The 16084-nt window shown below is 34.7% G+C and overlaps 1 protein-coding gene and 1 long non-coding RNA gene across 2 annotated transcripts; one reads left to right on the top strand and one right to left on the bottom strand.

The window, feature by feature from the left end:
• Positions 1–218: 218 nt before the first annotated feature.
• Positions 219–1834, bottom strand: LOC114323636 (F-box protein At3g07870). Its single transcript, XM_028271294.2, has one exon. The coding sequence runs from the start codon at positions 1689–1691 to the stop codon at positions 549–551; it is 1143 nt and encodes a 380-aa protein (XP_028127095.2). The 5' UTR covers positions 1692–1834; the 3' UTR covers positions 219–548.
• A 4703-nt stretch (positions 1835–6537) lies between these two features.
• LOC145795268 (uncharacterized) lies at positions 6538–12403 on the top strand. Its single transcript, XR_014335875.1, has 2 exons — positions 6538–6685; positions 11955–12403. It is a non-coding gene; the product is annotated as an uncharacterized LOC145795268 (long non-coding RNA).
• The last annotated feature ends 3681 nt before the right edge of the window (positions 12404–16084 follow it).

Raw genomic sequence — 16084 nt, 5'->3', positions numbered from 1 at the left:
ACCGATATGTCCAGACTCACCAGATTACATGCATAAGGCATTTGACATACAGAACGACTTGTTTCTGAATAGCCCAGGACAAGTAAAACAATATCAACCACAATTTCTTCATTAGTGTGAAAAATCAACTTATCAATATGTGTGCGTGTGTGTGTGTGTGTGTGAGAGAGAGAGAGAGAGAGATCAAACAAAATTTAGTTTAGCTACCCAAACCTGACGAAGAACAAGGAACAAACATCTCTTTCTAAATATTGGATTACAAATGACCAAATTAATATAATCATATAGCAACTCGGCACATAGCAATATGAATATGTCAAAGCATTAAAAGGAGAGTGTGTTTGAGTTTGTGTGTGCATTGACACAATGTTGAGGTATAAAGAACATAAATAGTTGTGATTTACCCTCAGACATCTAAAATAGTGCTTAAAGTAACTAAAGATATCTCACTTTTGCTTCTCACATCCTTTTTTGCTCTCACTTGCTTCTTCATAACTGTTTCTCTTTCAACTGTATGTCTTGCTCTCTAGGAAATTGGAAGCAGAGCATTACAAATGGTTCAACTGCGCCTCTAAGACATTTGTATGTTCTTTCACTAAAATTAGGGTTTCCAGGAAAGTATCAACATTAAATGAGTGTGAACTCCCCTTTATTCCAGTATTCGAAATTGTTTTGGTTCCAGGGTCATAAGAAATTAGCCAGTTGTTAGTTGTTGATAGCAGAACCCCACCATTCTGCCTAAATCCCAATGTCTTGTTCAACACACCTGGTAGATTAATACTGAATAGTTTAGTCCAAGATTCTGCAACTCCGTATTCTTTCATCTCCCATATGCAGCAAGAAGATCTGCCTGTTTCTGCAGCACAAAACACAGCCAATGACTCTCCAAATAATTTAATGGACAGACGCATTGGACACCGACCAGCTAAAGCAGGAGGTAGCATCATCTCAGAGAATGCTTCAGAAACCATATCAAACGACACTATCAAATTGCAAAAACCACCCACCGCACTTGGATCATATGCAACCCAATGTACAGCTCCATTCACAAAAGCTTGTGACCACATAAATTCAACTATGCAATACGGAGGAGCAGAAGCAGAATCAATCTCTCTCCACGACCCTATCCCTTGTGTGTAAAGCTCAACCTTCGGAGGAACTTTGAACCGATTTATATGCTCCTCATACACAATCCTCACCACCTTGTACTCATGAGTCATGGGGTGAGCCCCAAATCCAAGAACAAACATATAGGGGCCTTGTGGCTTACAAGGCATAGGGAGAGTCACTGATTTCCTAATTGATGGGTTCCATAAAACAATATGATGGGTATCACCGAAATAATCGTCGCAAAGACATAGCAAACCATTGCAGCTACCAACAATTCTGAAATACCCAATTAAGCTTTTGAATGGGAACTTGAATTCCGAATAATCGTCACCGAATTTTTCGTCGTCGGAGCACAAGAGATAGTGTTCTTTCTCATCATTATCAGTGTAAAGCCGAAGGAGAAGCTTGTCACTGTTTCTTTTTCTGTCCGTAATGGTTTGATTGAGGTGTTTGGTGATGAAACTAGGGTTTGTGATGAGAGAGTGCCATGATTTGCAGATAGATGTGAATCGAAGTAGAGATTGTACGGGGAGTCTTACAAGAATTTCAATTATGAGTTCATTGGGTATGTAGTCTGACATTGATCTAATTAGAAGAGAATACTGATTTTTTAGGAATTGGGGTATAATAAAATACAGAGATTCTATAAAACAGAGAGAGCTAGAATTTGAGAAAAAAGAGCAAAGTTAGATTGTGAAGTTACACTTGTGATGATCCATACAAACATACACGACAATGATTCATCCCACTTTTCTCCAACCCCCTTTGACCCCCTCTCTCTTACATTGGTTATATTTTTTTTTTTTTTTTTTTTCTTTTTTTCCTGCTCCTCCAATCACCACTCGTCACGTGACAAAAGGGGTGAAGAGTGACCCCCAAAAAGGGTCTCAAGCATTATTCATACATACAAGCCCCTGTTTTGATAGCTCAATTCTTCGAATAGTTTCGGCCGTATGCTTCAACTTCAACAGAGTATTTCAAAAGTTTCAGGCTATAGTCGCTCAGAACGGGTAAGGACAATGGGGAGAGCTATTTTGAAACTGCGGCAGAGTAGGAGGATTTTTCTGTAACCAAAAATAAAAAATCTGAAACCCTAATTTTTCTTTTCGTTCTTCAAATCCAGAATTTTTTTTCCTAAAAAAAAAAAAAAAAAAAAAAAAAAAAAATTCCTTACCTTTCACCCTCTTAGTTTTCAGAAAAAAATTCTTAATTTTTTTAATTTTATCAATTTAAATCTTAAAATTCTTATTTATTTTCGATATAAATCATTTAGTTGTTTTCGTTAAGTACAATCGATAAAAAAATATATATTTTATTCATTAAAATGAATAAAATATAATATTTTATGTATATTTATATTAAATTTAATAGCTTAAATACTTTTTCTCTATTAGTATTACTTAACAAAAATAGTTGAATAGTTTATATTGAAAATAAATCAAAATATTAAGATTTAAAATTAAAAATTCAGGATTGATTTTATTAAAAAGCTCAAATCCTTTTTTTTAAAGAAATTTATATAGAAAACATGATAAATGTGAAAGGAAAAAATATGAGCTTAGGCCAAAATCTATTGACATTAGCCCAAAAAAAAGAGAAGAGCCCAAAGTAATTCATGAAGGACAGTTGGCAGTAGGTTGATCCAAGTTCAGCGCGTGAGAGACAATTAAACATAAAGATATCCTTTTTAGAATGAAGATATGTAAAGAAAGGAGGATTATTGGATTGAGCTTCAATCCAATGAATGAGAATACATGTCAGGAAATTCAGAAATGTAGGTTGGGACTAACAGAGCAACGCCATCCGATCAAAACCATCTCATGATTGTGATGCCCAGCTAATTGGGCACTAGTATCTGACCTGATCTTAGTTATCCAAGCAAGACAGCAACTTGGCAATTGGATTGGTCATTGCCCAACAAAGGCAAAACCCTCTGATCAAAAGATAAACGGACGAATAAGATTTAAGCTAAGTAACTATAAAAAGGCCAACAGGTAAAGCACTAAGAGCAAGCAAGAGGTAACTCAAAAACCCTCTTTTAAATACAAATTGTATATTTCAGCATGGTTGATCAGTGAGTTGACTTGATCGTCGAAGGGTCCTCCCGACCAAATCTGATCGGGGGTGATCACTGACATTTGGTTTCTCTTGACAGAAATAAAAGGACAGGACATGTCATCTCGTTTTTGCTGTGGAGATAATTTCACCTTCCACAATAAGCTATGGTAATTAGGGAGGATAAACGTGTCGAATAAGCCAAAAGATAATTTGTCAAGCTTGGTGTGAAAATTTTAATGAGTTTTAAAATTTTCTTAAGTTTGATTTATTAAATGTTTTAGCCAATCTCAAATGAGGTTTTTTTTTTTTTTTTTTTTAGGTCGAACAATTTATATTTCTATATAGTTTTGGGCTTATCAAATTGAGCTAAATAAGCAATTGACTGTTCAAATTTCGTTAAAAAATTTTAACAAGTTGTAAACTGTATTCAAGATTAATTTATTTACTTAATGAATGGGGATAAGCTCTCCTCCATACATTTATCTCTCTGGCCCTGTTTGGTAGGACTTATTTCCGGCTTATTTAAGCTTTTATCTTAATTTAAGCTATTTTGATGTGTTTGGTTCAGCTTAACAATACAGTTTATAGCTTTTTGTAAGTCAAAAATTAACTTATTCTTTGAGTGGGGGAGGAGAAGCTTAATTTATAAGCCAAAAATCAACTTATGTTCACAGGTATAAGCTATAAGCTATTAGGCTATAAGTTATAATCACTTTTCCATAGCTCTACCAAACGGGGCCTCTATACCTTTCCATACCCCTTTTGTAGGCCCCAATTTGGACCCGCACCAATAATCTAAATCTTCTATCTTGTAAGTTTCGTAATAAAGGTCATCTATGCAAAAAAATAAGTTTCTTTAGAAAATTATAAACTTAAGAAAAAAAATTGAATTTTATTTTATAAAATAAAAGACAAATGTGATTGTAAACTTAAACTATCCATTTTATAAAATAAAATATTTTTTGTTCCTGTATTTATAATTTTTCGATGAAGTTCATTTTTTTGTATGGATAGCCTTTATTACGAAATTTATGAGATAGATGATTCGAATCATCAGTGTGGGTCTGAATTGGGGTCTACAAGAAAAGTATAGAGAGAGGTAAAGGTATGGATGGGAGCCTATTCCTAATGAACGAGCTTTTAATGAGTTGAATACAAATCGAATTCGAACTATTTGATTAATTTATATCACTCTAATGGTAATATTATTATTATAAATAAAAATTATTTTTACGAAGTTGTGTTTTAAAATAAAATATATATAAATTTTTTATTTATACATTATTAGTTAGCCAAAATTGAGGGGAAGTGGAATTACAATTCAGTTGCATGTCGCAAAAATATTTACAAATTCATAAAGTTTAAAGTTTAAAATTTTAATCATTAATATTTGTAAAGTTTGCCATCAATGTGTATTTTTTTTACTCTAAATTTATACTGAATTGTAATTTTTCATTTTCCATTTTTTCTTTTAGGTTGAATGTACAAGTTTTGTTTGGTGTTACTTCTAAATTTATTTATTTAGCCTATTACTTTAAAAAAATTAATTAATAGTATTTAATTATAATTTATTTTATTTTTTAGCTTATTTAACCCCTAAAAAAAATTCTTAAGCTACTATTTGTAGCTTACTTTTAACTTGTAACCATTCACACTATTACTTTGCTCACACCACACATAATTTTGATTTTTTGTGTCTTTCTCTCAATTCACACCACTAAATTTTCATAATACCCTCATCTTCAACATTACTTCCCTTGACCTTAACCCAAAAGCATCATTTAGTGTCGCCTTCTTTCAAAAGGCCTCATCTTCAACGTTCCTTCCCTTGACCTTAACCTAAAAGCATCATTTACTAATAAGAATTCAGTATTTAGACAAATGCCTTGATTACAAATTTGTGCATAAGATATTTTGTAATTAATTTCCATGAATCCACCATTAGCAGTATTCAAGGATTGATCAATTGTTTCAAAATATTTAAAAGGTACATGACATTCTTTAATACAATTGAGGTTAGCACCGAAATCAACAAGTGTCATAGTTGTTAAAATAAAATCATGTATTGCGACTTTAATTTCAATATACCATTTTTGAAATGTAATACTATTATGGAATAAATTAACAGAGTCATTAATAACAAGTGGTTGTTTGTCAGGGTGTTTGTTAGATGATTTCTGGAGATATGGTTCATAGGGAAAGGATGAGTCAGCAAGGAAATCATCAGCATTGGCAGAATTTTCTTCATGAGCAAAGACTTGGGATTGTAAATTTTGGACATCAGCTTTAAGGTTGCGGATTTCGTTTTGTAGATCTTGAATAGTAGGTGTATTGAGTGGAGTGGGTAGTTTGTTAACGCAATCAAGAACATCTTTGAAATTAGAAGTGTCATATTTTAATTCTTGCATAGTATGTATGGTTGGGGCATTCTTTTGTTTGGAATTTGAATATCAGAACATAGCTTATTGTTTTTTTTTTCAAAATCATCAATATTATCGATAAATTTAAGAATCATTTTCTCTTATGTTGTTAAAACATTAATATTGAGGCCATTCATTTCTAAAATAGCCTTATAATAATCATTTGTTGATTGACATGGACATTCATGAGAATCTTTGGGATGATCTTCTAGTTCATCATCAGAAGAAGTATTAAAATCAAATGGCCTCTGTTAATCCTGCTCCTTCCATATTTTCCTCTAGCCCCAAATCATCAAAGTCTTTTGACTATGATGCTTTCAAAACAGGACTTAAACAAAAATTAAAAGATAAGTATCCTTCAATTTCCAAACCAGAATTTGAAAACAAATATAAAAAAGCTATTAAAATGAAAATGATTTAAAATGGTTGAAGCAGAATGCCTTTTAGACTCCGATGAAGACATTGTATTGGAAACTATTCCCTCAATTCTTATCAAACCAAGGCAACCGACAATATCTCCACTAATCTCTCTAGCATCGTCACCACGGATCCCCACTCAACACCTTGATGACGACTTTTCGAACACATGTCAAGGTGTAGACCACAATAATCTATGAGCCATATGATCTCTACCTCCCGCAATATCCAAAGCAACTATTCAAAGGACCATAATATCAATAAAGCAGATTCCTCTCTCAATAATTCTCCATCAAATGCAAACTCACAACTCAAGCAATCAAATGTCAGCTCATGCTAGCTCATAAAGTGAATTCTTTTTATCAACAAAGTCACATGCCAAGCAATAGTGGATTCTCCACTGACAAAAGCAAGCAATAATGTTCTCTCCACCGAGAATTGCAAAAGAAGATTCCCTCTTATCTCTTCGGACTTCAAACAATTTCAATCCCATCTCGTCTCCTCTATAAAAGCTAGCCATTCCATCGATAGAGGGCACACTTTCAGAATATGAAAAAATTTCATATTGTAAATTGTGAGAGTATTGTAAGAGTGTAATTATAGTGTGCTTGTAGTGAGTGTGCTTGTGATTGTATATCTTGGATGCTTTGTCCAAACTACTTCCAAGAGTGTGACCCTTTGTAAGTTTTCTTCTATCTTGTATTAATTTTAATTTTAATTTTAATATAATATAAGTGCGATGTTTATTTATTATGTTTATTTATTAGGACAATCCATTATTAATTATAGTCAACGCATTTATACTTTAAAAAGAATGATCAGAGAAAAACAAGCTTATGTACAATGACTCCAAAAACAATTACAATCTTTAATCTATATCTAATCTCTATATCACTAAGATATAATACTTGGGCTTCCTTTTGGTATCAGAGCCAAGTCAAGCTTAGAATTGATTTAGTCTCTTTCCATATAAGTGGTGCGGCACCCAAGTCGCAGAAGTCTGTAAGTCATTAGGTCGTTAGGCAAGAGGCCATCATTGACCATTTGAGCTTAGGCAGAACCACCTGTTGATAAGTACAATTATTATAGCAAGATTATTTAAATCATTCTCTAACCTCATTTTTGGTGAAGGTTAATGAATGAAACCAGTTATTATTAATCAAAGCGATCTAGAAATAGAAAAGATTGAAGACCTTCTTCAGAATTGGAAATCACCCACCAAAGATATCGATTGTTTATATGATAAGAAATTTTAACTCAAACAAACCTACAAGATCAAAATAGTTGAACAAATATTACCTATAACCCAAGATAATCAAAATTTTCAATTACTTGATCACGACACCATTCTTAAATTTCAAAAGAAATTCAATTTCTTACATTTAGTTCTGGTCCAAGTTGGTGTCAAACCTATGACACGCCTATACCTTAACAAATCTGTCCTCTACACTCATAATTATAATGATTCATTATTCGGTATTGTCAAATCCAGTCTTGCTCATGGACCACTTTATTTTGAATGTTTTCCTAATTTTGAGGTATCCTTAATAGATCCTAATATTCTCAAGACTCTTACCCTTAACATCCAAATTACGCGTTATACTATGTATAAACATCCCATTTTTGACCACCCTTAAGACTTGGGTGCCTCAAGTTACTCACCCGATGATGAATACTACGTTGTACGTCCGCTTATTTTTCTCAGCAAGGAGCCTCGATTCTTGAGTTTCAGAGCCTCGAACCTTACACCACTTTTTGAACCAAAACCCGTTTTTTTCAAGCCTGACCACCCAGAGGCCTGCAGGCTAACAAGTGGTCGGTTGGCCAGAAAAAAGGTAGTTGACTGTCCCTTACATGGCCGGACGGCCAGGTTTTATGATTGGCAGATATTTTGTTACCAGCTATTTCCCCATGTGTATGCACTACACCAGCTGGCTCAATACAGACATTTTCGAGATATCAACCAACTCTTCTATATATACCATATCTCTTGATTTTAGGTTAGAAAAATTTACCAAAGCTCAAAAACTTGAATTTCTCTCTCTCTCTCTCTTTCTTTCTCTTTCTCTTGCAACACACATACATCACCTAAACACTTCCTAAACCATTTTATTAGCTCTCCTTGCTGAGATTCTTGAGTCTAAATTTCAACCTTTGAGAGTGAAAGCCTTGTGGTTTATGAAACAAAGAGTTATCTCTTTTCAAGAAGTATAACTTCTTCCTTCTTTGCACTACTTCTCCCCCCTCTTTACTTGTTATTTTTTGAATTTTTTTTAATACTGTTTTAATATGCTGAAGCTTGTGGCTTAAAGCTATTAAAGGTAGAGGGGTTAACCACCCTTCTTTAAACCTTGTTCTCTAAGTTTTTGCCCTTGTGTTTCCCATTCCTTTCTCAACTTTTTAACACTGATTTTCATAGTTTTTTGGAGGCTAAAAATGTGGCTTTGAGGTCCCAAAAATGGAGGGGTGAGCCACCTCTCCTTACCCTAGTTTACTAGCTTCATTTCTTCATTATTTTAATTAGTTTTTTTAGCTCTTTCATGTAAATTCCAACACTGTTTTTGTGAGTTTTAGGACTGTTTTAGTGTGTTTATTTCACTAATCCTTTGTATAGTATGCTTGTAGTGTTGTAGTCCTCATAGGTTTGGTGGCTTAGGCTTTAGACACCGACCTATTTGATTTAATGGTATTTATTTTATGCTTTTCATACTTGTGTTAACCAATAACCATCTCTGCACTCTCCCTTATTTCTTGGTTTTATTTGTTTGAGAGTCGTCTCAAATGAGTGTTGTTTAAGCATTAGAAAGAGACCTTCCATGCTTAATGGTTTAATCTCTTCGGAGGTTCATTACCAAGGCATTACATCTCTCTCATGTCCAAAAGTGTATTCTCAATTACCTAACGTGGTTTAATCTCTTCACAAGTGTATTCTCAATTACGTAACGAATCCATGCCCGAATTGAACCAACACCTATATGCCTCTTCCACCACCATCTTCATCTCAGAATTGTCTTGCCTAACGTTGAATCCACAACGCCGATGTCGAATCCACAACAATGAGCCACTTCGGAATCTACCAAAGCTTTAGGCCCGAGTTCCACAGAATCCACCGAAGAACAACTCTCTCTTTTGTGAGTAAACGAAAACAAGAACAAACAAACCCTTGACGACGTTGATATGAAGTTTACAAATCCATTGATCACTCTTAAATCATCAAGGAAACACTCAGAAAGCACCCTTCAATATAAAACACTACGTATCTTGTTCCTCTCTGAAAATTTGGATCGCTCAAACCCTAAAAACAATGAGCAATGCACTTTATAGAAAATAGGATCCCGCAGACCGCTCGAGCGCACATTTTACCGCTCGCGTAGTGTGGCTAAAGGTGGTGTGAAACATATAGGTTGACTGCTTGAACACAACTTGCATCGCTCAAGCGGTAAAATTTTCTTCCCAAAAGTTTAGACGCTTTGAAAAAATACTAGATGATCTGTTTCTTCACTCGAGCACACAAATGACCATTGAGCGGTCAAACAATTTCGACTGCATTTTTACTTTGTACTTTGAGGGCGTTGCCCCTTGACCCCGCCGTGGTGCTATCCTGGACCTACCATGGGGCACTACCCCTAGACCCTCACAAGCTGACTGGGCAAATCGATTGCCGACATAGTCAGCGAAGTGGCAAACATGAAAGAATCAAGATCACAAACTCCTCTGCAAGGCACAATTCGAGTTGGATTCGCATCTAAATACTCATAGTCTCACTGAAATAAAAGATCGAATAAAATTACAACTGAAAGGAGTTTTGTCAAACGGGATTGCCAATTACAAAAACCTAAAAAACTTGAAATAACATGACATAATGCCCACCCTTGATTGGAGACTCCTAACAAAAATTTGTTCAAATTTGGAAATCTGAGGGTACCAAGGTCGCCTTTCATTATGGTCAGCTTGGATGGCTTAGCTACGGGGTTTTGTAGTAATTGAATTTGTGGTGATTGGTTATGAAACAAAACAACATTAGTTATATGATATTTTGTTATGTAATTGACATAGGTTATGATACATTTTATGATGTTTTTGGACAATTGTAGTAAGAATGATGTTTTTGGAGAAACCCTTCAATATAAAATTCAATAACATAGCTTAAAATAGTCGTTTTTTCAAAACTTCTAAAAACTAAAAAAGTTATTTGTTTAGTTCTCTTGTAAAATACTTCTTTCGCAACACTTATATAAGAAATAATGTTCAATTAGTAATGTACCAAAACTTATGCAATATTTTTTATACATACATGTTGGCCCCTCCCAGACAGAATTCTTGGTCCGCCCCTAGCTATTATTATATATGGTTTCAAAAGATTGGTGAAAAGGAAAGGGAAGATGTGGCATAAAATTTAGATAGAAGAAAACAACATACACTAAGTAAAGGGGTGCAACTCAAAGTTACACTCGCCCAGAGTTTGAGTTGTACCCATTACAAGATGAGTTGTAATTTTTTTTTTTTTTGGTCCCACTGTTGAGTGATTTTCCTAAAATTTATTCTCATAAATCTAATAAGGTCATGTTTGACAATGGGCTAAAATAATTAAAAAATCAAAAGTCAATACAATAAGTTAATTCATTCTTTTCTTTTTTTCTTTTTTTAAATTAGAAAAAGCTAAAAGGTCATTAAAAAAATTAATTCCCAAATAAACCCTAATTAGAGGCAAGAAAAAAAAATTACAAAAATATCACTAAAAGCAACATCGAAATTTCAGCTCCAACATCAAATTCAATATCTTTTCCTTTTGCTTTTTGCTCCTCTTCTCTCTTTATTGTTAACAACTTTGGTTGCATCCTTCAACATTCTCAAAATTGCACCAATATGTGATGGAGATCTCTAGATCCTCTTCTCCACAGTCAATCAAAATCTTTTGTGCATTTAAAGCTGTAGGTGCAAAAGGGTCGGAATAAACAAGCTGGCAATATCATAATGCTTTATTGGTCAACAACAATATTACCTGCTGATTAAAAAAAAAAAAAAACACTATATTGCACAAACAATAATGTTATCTCCAAAATACATACATATATCAAAGAAAGTGCATAATTTTTTTTTTTAAAAGAAAAAGTGGAATCTAAATTCGGTATATGATGAGAATTACACTCAAAATGAATTAATTACATATTAATTATTCTATACACTTTTCTATGTATTTTTTTTGTTCAATTGTGTTGGATAGCTCGAAAATTCAGTGCCCCAAATGGCTCGAATGCCTTGAACGACGTCATTTTGGCTCTTTTTTTTATTTTTTTTTTTTCCCTTTCCCCTCTCGTTTCTCTCTGAAATGTTGAGCACCAAACCTAAACAAACAGAGACGCGAGGTGACAGCGAGAGAAATAAAGGAGAAAGAGGGACAAATGAGAAGGAGGAGAAGGAAGAGGAAAAGAGAACGTCGGAGATGGCTTCGCCAACTGAATGAGAAACCGCAATCTGGTTATATCAGAGAAGGAGAAGGATAAAAGGGTAGAAGAAAAAGAGAGAAGGGGTCGTCAGAGAAAGAGGAAGAATAGGGTCATCGGAGTGGGTTTGATTTTTCTTAAAAAAATCACATCTCAGATTAGCTATAAAAAAAAATTAAAAAAAAAAAAATAGAGCTCTCCCTCTCCTTCAGCACATCATCCTCACTCTTATCTCCTTCAAGATTTGCACCATAAACCAGAGCTCCGATGAGAAAATCCTTTTTGCTACTGTTTTGGTCTTGTTTTTGCTCAAATTGCTACTATTTTGGTGTTGTTTTTCTACTGTTCTTGTTGTTGTTTTGGCGCTGAAATTGCTGATGTTTTGTTGTTGAAATTGCTGATGTTTTGCTTCTCCTTTTTTTGTTGCTATTTTTTTCTACTGTTTTGCTGTTATTTTGTGTTGAAATTGCTTCTTTTTTTTGGCTGAATTTGCTGCTGATGGAAGGTGGTCGCCGGTGAAGAATGGTGGACGGTGGATGGTGGTCGCTGGTGGAGAACGATGATGATGCAAATCTTGAAGGAGATGAGAGTGAGGATGATGTGCTAAGGGAGAGAGAGACAGACAAAGGGAGAGAGGGAGATGAATAGAGAGAAAGAGAGATGAACAGAGGGAGAGAAGGAGATTCGGGCCATTCAAGTCACAAATAATTTGAGCTATAAAACATTTTTCTTTTCTTTTCTTTTCTTTAATTTTTGGTATATGTAATTGTAGCTTGCTTTTCGTGCTCCTTTCGGATACGACTAGCGCTATGGTTCGGACTCCCGTGGTTCTGAATCTGATTTCACAAGTACAATGTGAAATAGTGAAAACACAAAAAGAGTCCACATCTGGCAATTCTTTTGGAAAATCGATGTTTGAATTAAATGCCAAAAATGAACTGCTTTGCTAGATTTCAGAGTCGCCATCTAAATATTTTTGAGAAATTTAAGAAACCCGTGACTCGTGTCAAAGGCCATTTATCCATCATCACCAAAGTGTCTCGGCTCGAGAACTTAGGTACGAGAGGGGAAGGTCATGAATTGAGCACCCCACTTGCCTGATCAAAGATCGACCTCTTCTAATCATGATGTGATTTTTATTTACATTATATGCTCTTGTTCCAATTATTAGGCTAACATTACTATGTGTTGCACATAAGTATAGACTAATTTGTAAAAGTTGAAACATTTTGATTTTATGTTTGTTTGGAAATTATTTTAAATACGTGTCACTTGAAAAAGTGAGTTTGTATGTACATTAATCAATTCATCCCAATTTTAGCAACTAGCCTTCATCCACCGGCATTCAAACAATTATATCACTTAAACACTTAGCCTCATAGAAAATAGGCTAGATATGGTAACGTAGACATACAATGTGATATGCTAAAACAATAAGTGCTCACTTAGTACTCCAAGGCAAGCCAAACAAAGCAAAATAATTAGAAAACATGCATGCTCTTAATTAATGCGACGTGACTAATGCAATATACACAATCATGTAATGAAATAGGCTTGGCTACTAACATGGTATATGATCCAATTCAAGACATGTGATAAAGCACGTATTCAAGCAATGAATTTGAATTTAACATCAGTTAGTATGATGAGCTGAACCCTAATGCATGTGAGACAAGTGTATGCAAACATGGGAATGCTAAGGAAACATGATACTCTATGCTACAATTATGAGCAGGTAAATAAAAGGGAGAAAGAAATGGAGTTGGAAGACATACACAATTATTACATATTTTGCCCTCGTACAAGAGGGTCCGAATGAGTGTCCAAGTGTCCGAATTAATTTAACTATAACAACACCCAAACGAATGAATTAATTGAACTAATTATCAACTAGCTTTCTAAGTTATTAGAATAAGGATACTACAACAATTACATCAATATAATATGAACAAGAATAATTACAACAAATAATTACAACAAGAATAATTACAACAATGATAATTATACCAATAATAATTACAACGATAATAATAATACAAACAATCAATAAGGTACAATGATCGCATGCACAGTGCCTAGAATCTACTCTGTCTGCCCAGATTGCTCTGCCTCACCCTCAACCATGGCCCTCTATTTTTGCCAAAAGTCTCTATTTGCCAAACATTGGGAGCTGGCCAGCTCTAAATGAGATCTGGCCGGGTCCAAAAAGAGCTGGCCGTACCCTAATTTTTATGCCAAAATGTTTTTGGGCTCTGAGGTGAAAACAGTGCAGACAGAGCCTTTCTAGGCCCTGTTTGTCCCTTCTGCACTTCTCTGTCATGGGGAACTCAAGAGAAGAACGATTTCGAGTCTGAAACCACCAATAAGCACAACTTGATGGCTTGATGATCTCGAGCATGTTTGGACAAAATTTAATAAATGCAATGGAAAACCACCCTTCCCTCCTATCATGAAGGCTCAAAGAGGAAAAGTAGACATGCGCAAAGTCTTATCAACATATCATGGATTGATAAGTGATAATTCTCAGAACGATGGGCTCGGCATAACGTCCGGCTAAATCCAACCAACTCTAAACATTTTCTTTATGTCAGTTCCATTGATTTTAGGCCAATTTTATTAGTCCTTGCCATTCTTTAATCAATTTGTCCAAAGTGGCATTTAAGTCCACTAAACGAGAAGAAATGTCAAACGAGAAGTGATCCTAAGCATAAAAGAGAGCCTATACCTTGACGATGAACCTCCGCAAAGATTAAGCCATTGAGCATAGGTTTCTTTTTCATGCTTTGAATAACCATCAATCTTTTGAAATAACTCTCAAAGAAAAGAAAAGAAAAAAAGAGAGAGATGAATTAGACTCTTGCATGAAAACTATGTAGTAAACAAAAAAAAAGCTATCAACTCGAATGACTCGGTATCTAAGGCCTAAACAACCAAAGCCATGAGGACGTACAACACAACAAGCAAAACGATCAAAACATAAACTAATTAAATAAATTAAAACAGCCCCTAATATACAAAAAAAAAAAAAAAAAAAAACAGTAGCTAAAGTATGTTTAAAGCGCATAAAAGATAGGTAAGAACATGGAGACATCAAACTAGTAAGCAAGACCAAGGAGAGGTGGCTAACCCCTTCACTTTTTGGACTTCTAAATCTTGTTTTTCAAACTTTTTAAACTCTGAAAATTAGTTTGTTAGCCAAGAAAATAGTGGTAAAAGCAAGAGAAAGTAAGTAAAAAGAATATAGAAAAAGTTATGGAACAAAGCTTGAGGAGGGGTGGCTAACCCCTCCCTTTTTGCAACTTTTAATAACATATTCCAGCCCCTTAAACCATTCCAAAAATAGTGTATAAAGCAAGGAAAAGAGAGGAAAAGAGCGAGAGAGAAGTAAGGAAGAAGATGCAAAAGTTATACCTCTTGAAAGAGAGGATGCTTCTAGTTGAACAAACTTGATTCTAAACACCCTCAAGTTCACGAAATTTAGCTTGAAATCTCAACAAAAAAAGCTCCAAGAACAAGCTCTAACGATGTATGTATTGTGTATGTATAGCTAAAAAGTGATATGAAGTCAAGGAAGAAAGATGGACGTTCTATCAATGCCTAAGCCTCTTGGAAGGTTTTCTAACCTTAAAATCTGAAGTGGGAGGTCCTATTTATAGAGTTTGAACAAATTTGGTTGAAAATATCTTCAAACAAAGCTAGCTGTCTATTTAGCGCTATTGAGAGCCGGCCGGGTCTAAAAGCCACAAATTCACTATTTTTCATTGAAAGTCGGCTGTCACGACCCCATTCCGCCCCTAGTAGAATGGTGTCATGATGGCCAGTAATCCGAGATTACCGAAGGCCAACTTTCAAGATTCACACACAATCAGAGTATACATATGGGGCTTACAAATGTGGAAGCAATAAATTTCAAGCTAAGTAGTCCATAAGAGCAGTGCATAAGTTTAAATGGAATGGCATACATCTTTACATAGCTTTAATACAACAAATGGAGTACAAAAATACATCTTGACCAAAAGGCTTCTCAGCCATCAAATACAAAATACAAAATACAATGAAATACAACTAAGAAGCATAATCTTCAAGATGCAGCAAAAGTGCAAAGTCCTAAACAAGTGGCAAGTACATCTAGGCGTCACCGTCGTCCTGCTCGTCACCTACATATATATAGAGAGGGGTGAGCTTGGATACTCAGTGAATGGTACAAATAATAAAGGGGTTTACATGAATGATATCCGAAATCTTTATCAAATCAAAGCATAACACATCTTGTACAAAATCCAAGGGCAAATCAAGTTTATATAACAAATCTTTCAAGTTTCAACAATTAAAGTCTTTCAAGACTTTCAAGTTCCAAGGGATGACATTAACAAAGGTTGTGCTACAAATGCTTATAGTCCCCTAGCACGTACGGACTTTTCAAGATTGTGCTACAAATGCTTATAGTCCCCTAGCACGTACGGACTTTCGAGATTGTGCTACAAATGCTTATAGTCCCCTGGCACGTACGGACTTTCGAGGTTATGCTACAAATGCTTATAGTCCCCTAGAATGTACGGACTTTCAAGGTTGTGCTACAAATGCTTATAGTCCCCTAGCACGTACGGACATTTCAAGATTGTCATTCAAAACAAG

This window comes from Camellia sinensis, chromosome 7 (assembly GCF_055761805.1).
Source record: "Camellia sinensis isolate YWXY chromosome 7, ASM5576180v1, whole genome shotgun sequence".
Taxonomy (NCBI): Eukaryota; Viridiplantae; Streptophyta; class Magnoliopsida; order Ericales; family Theaceae; genus Camellia; species Camellia sinensis.
The sequence above is the reverse complement of the archived record's forward strand: the minus strand, read 5'-3'. Positions and strand labels throughout refer to the sequence as shown.

What these genes read in the sequence shown, in the direction of transcription:
- LOC114323636 (XM_028271294.2), bottom strand. Translation starts at nt 1,691, where the DNA reads ATGTCAGACTACATACCCAATGAACTCATAATTGAAATTCTTGTAAGA.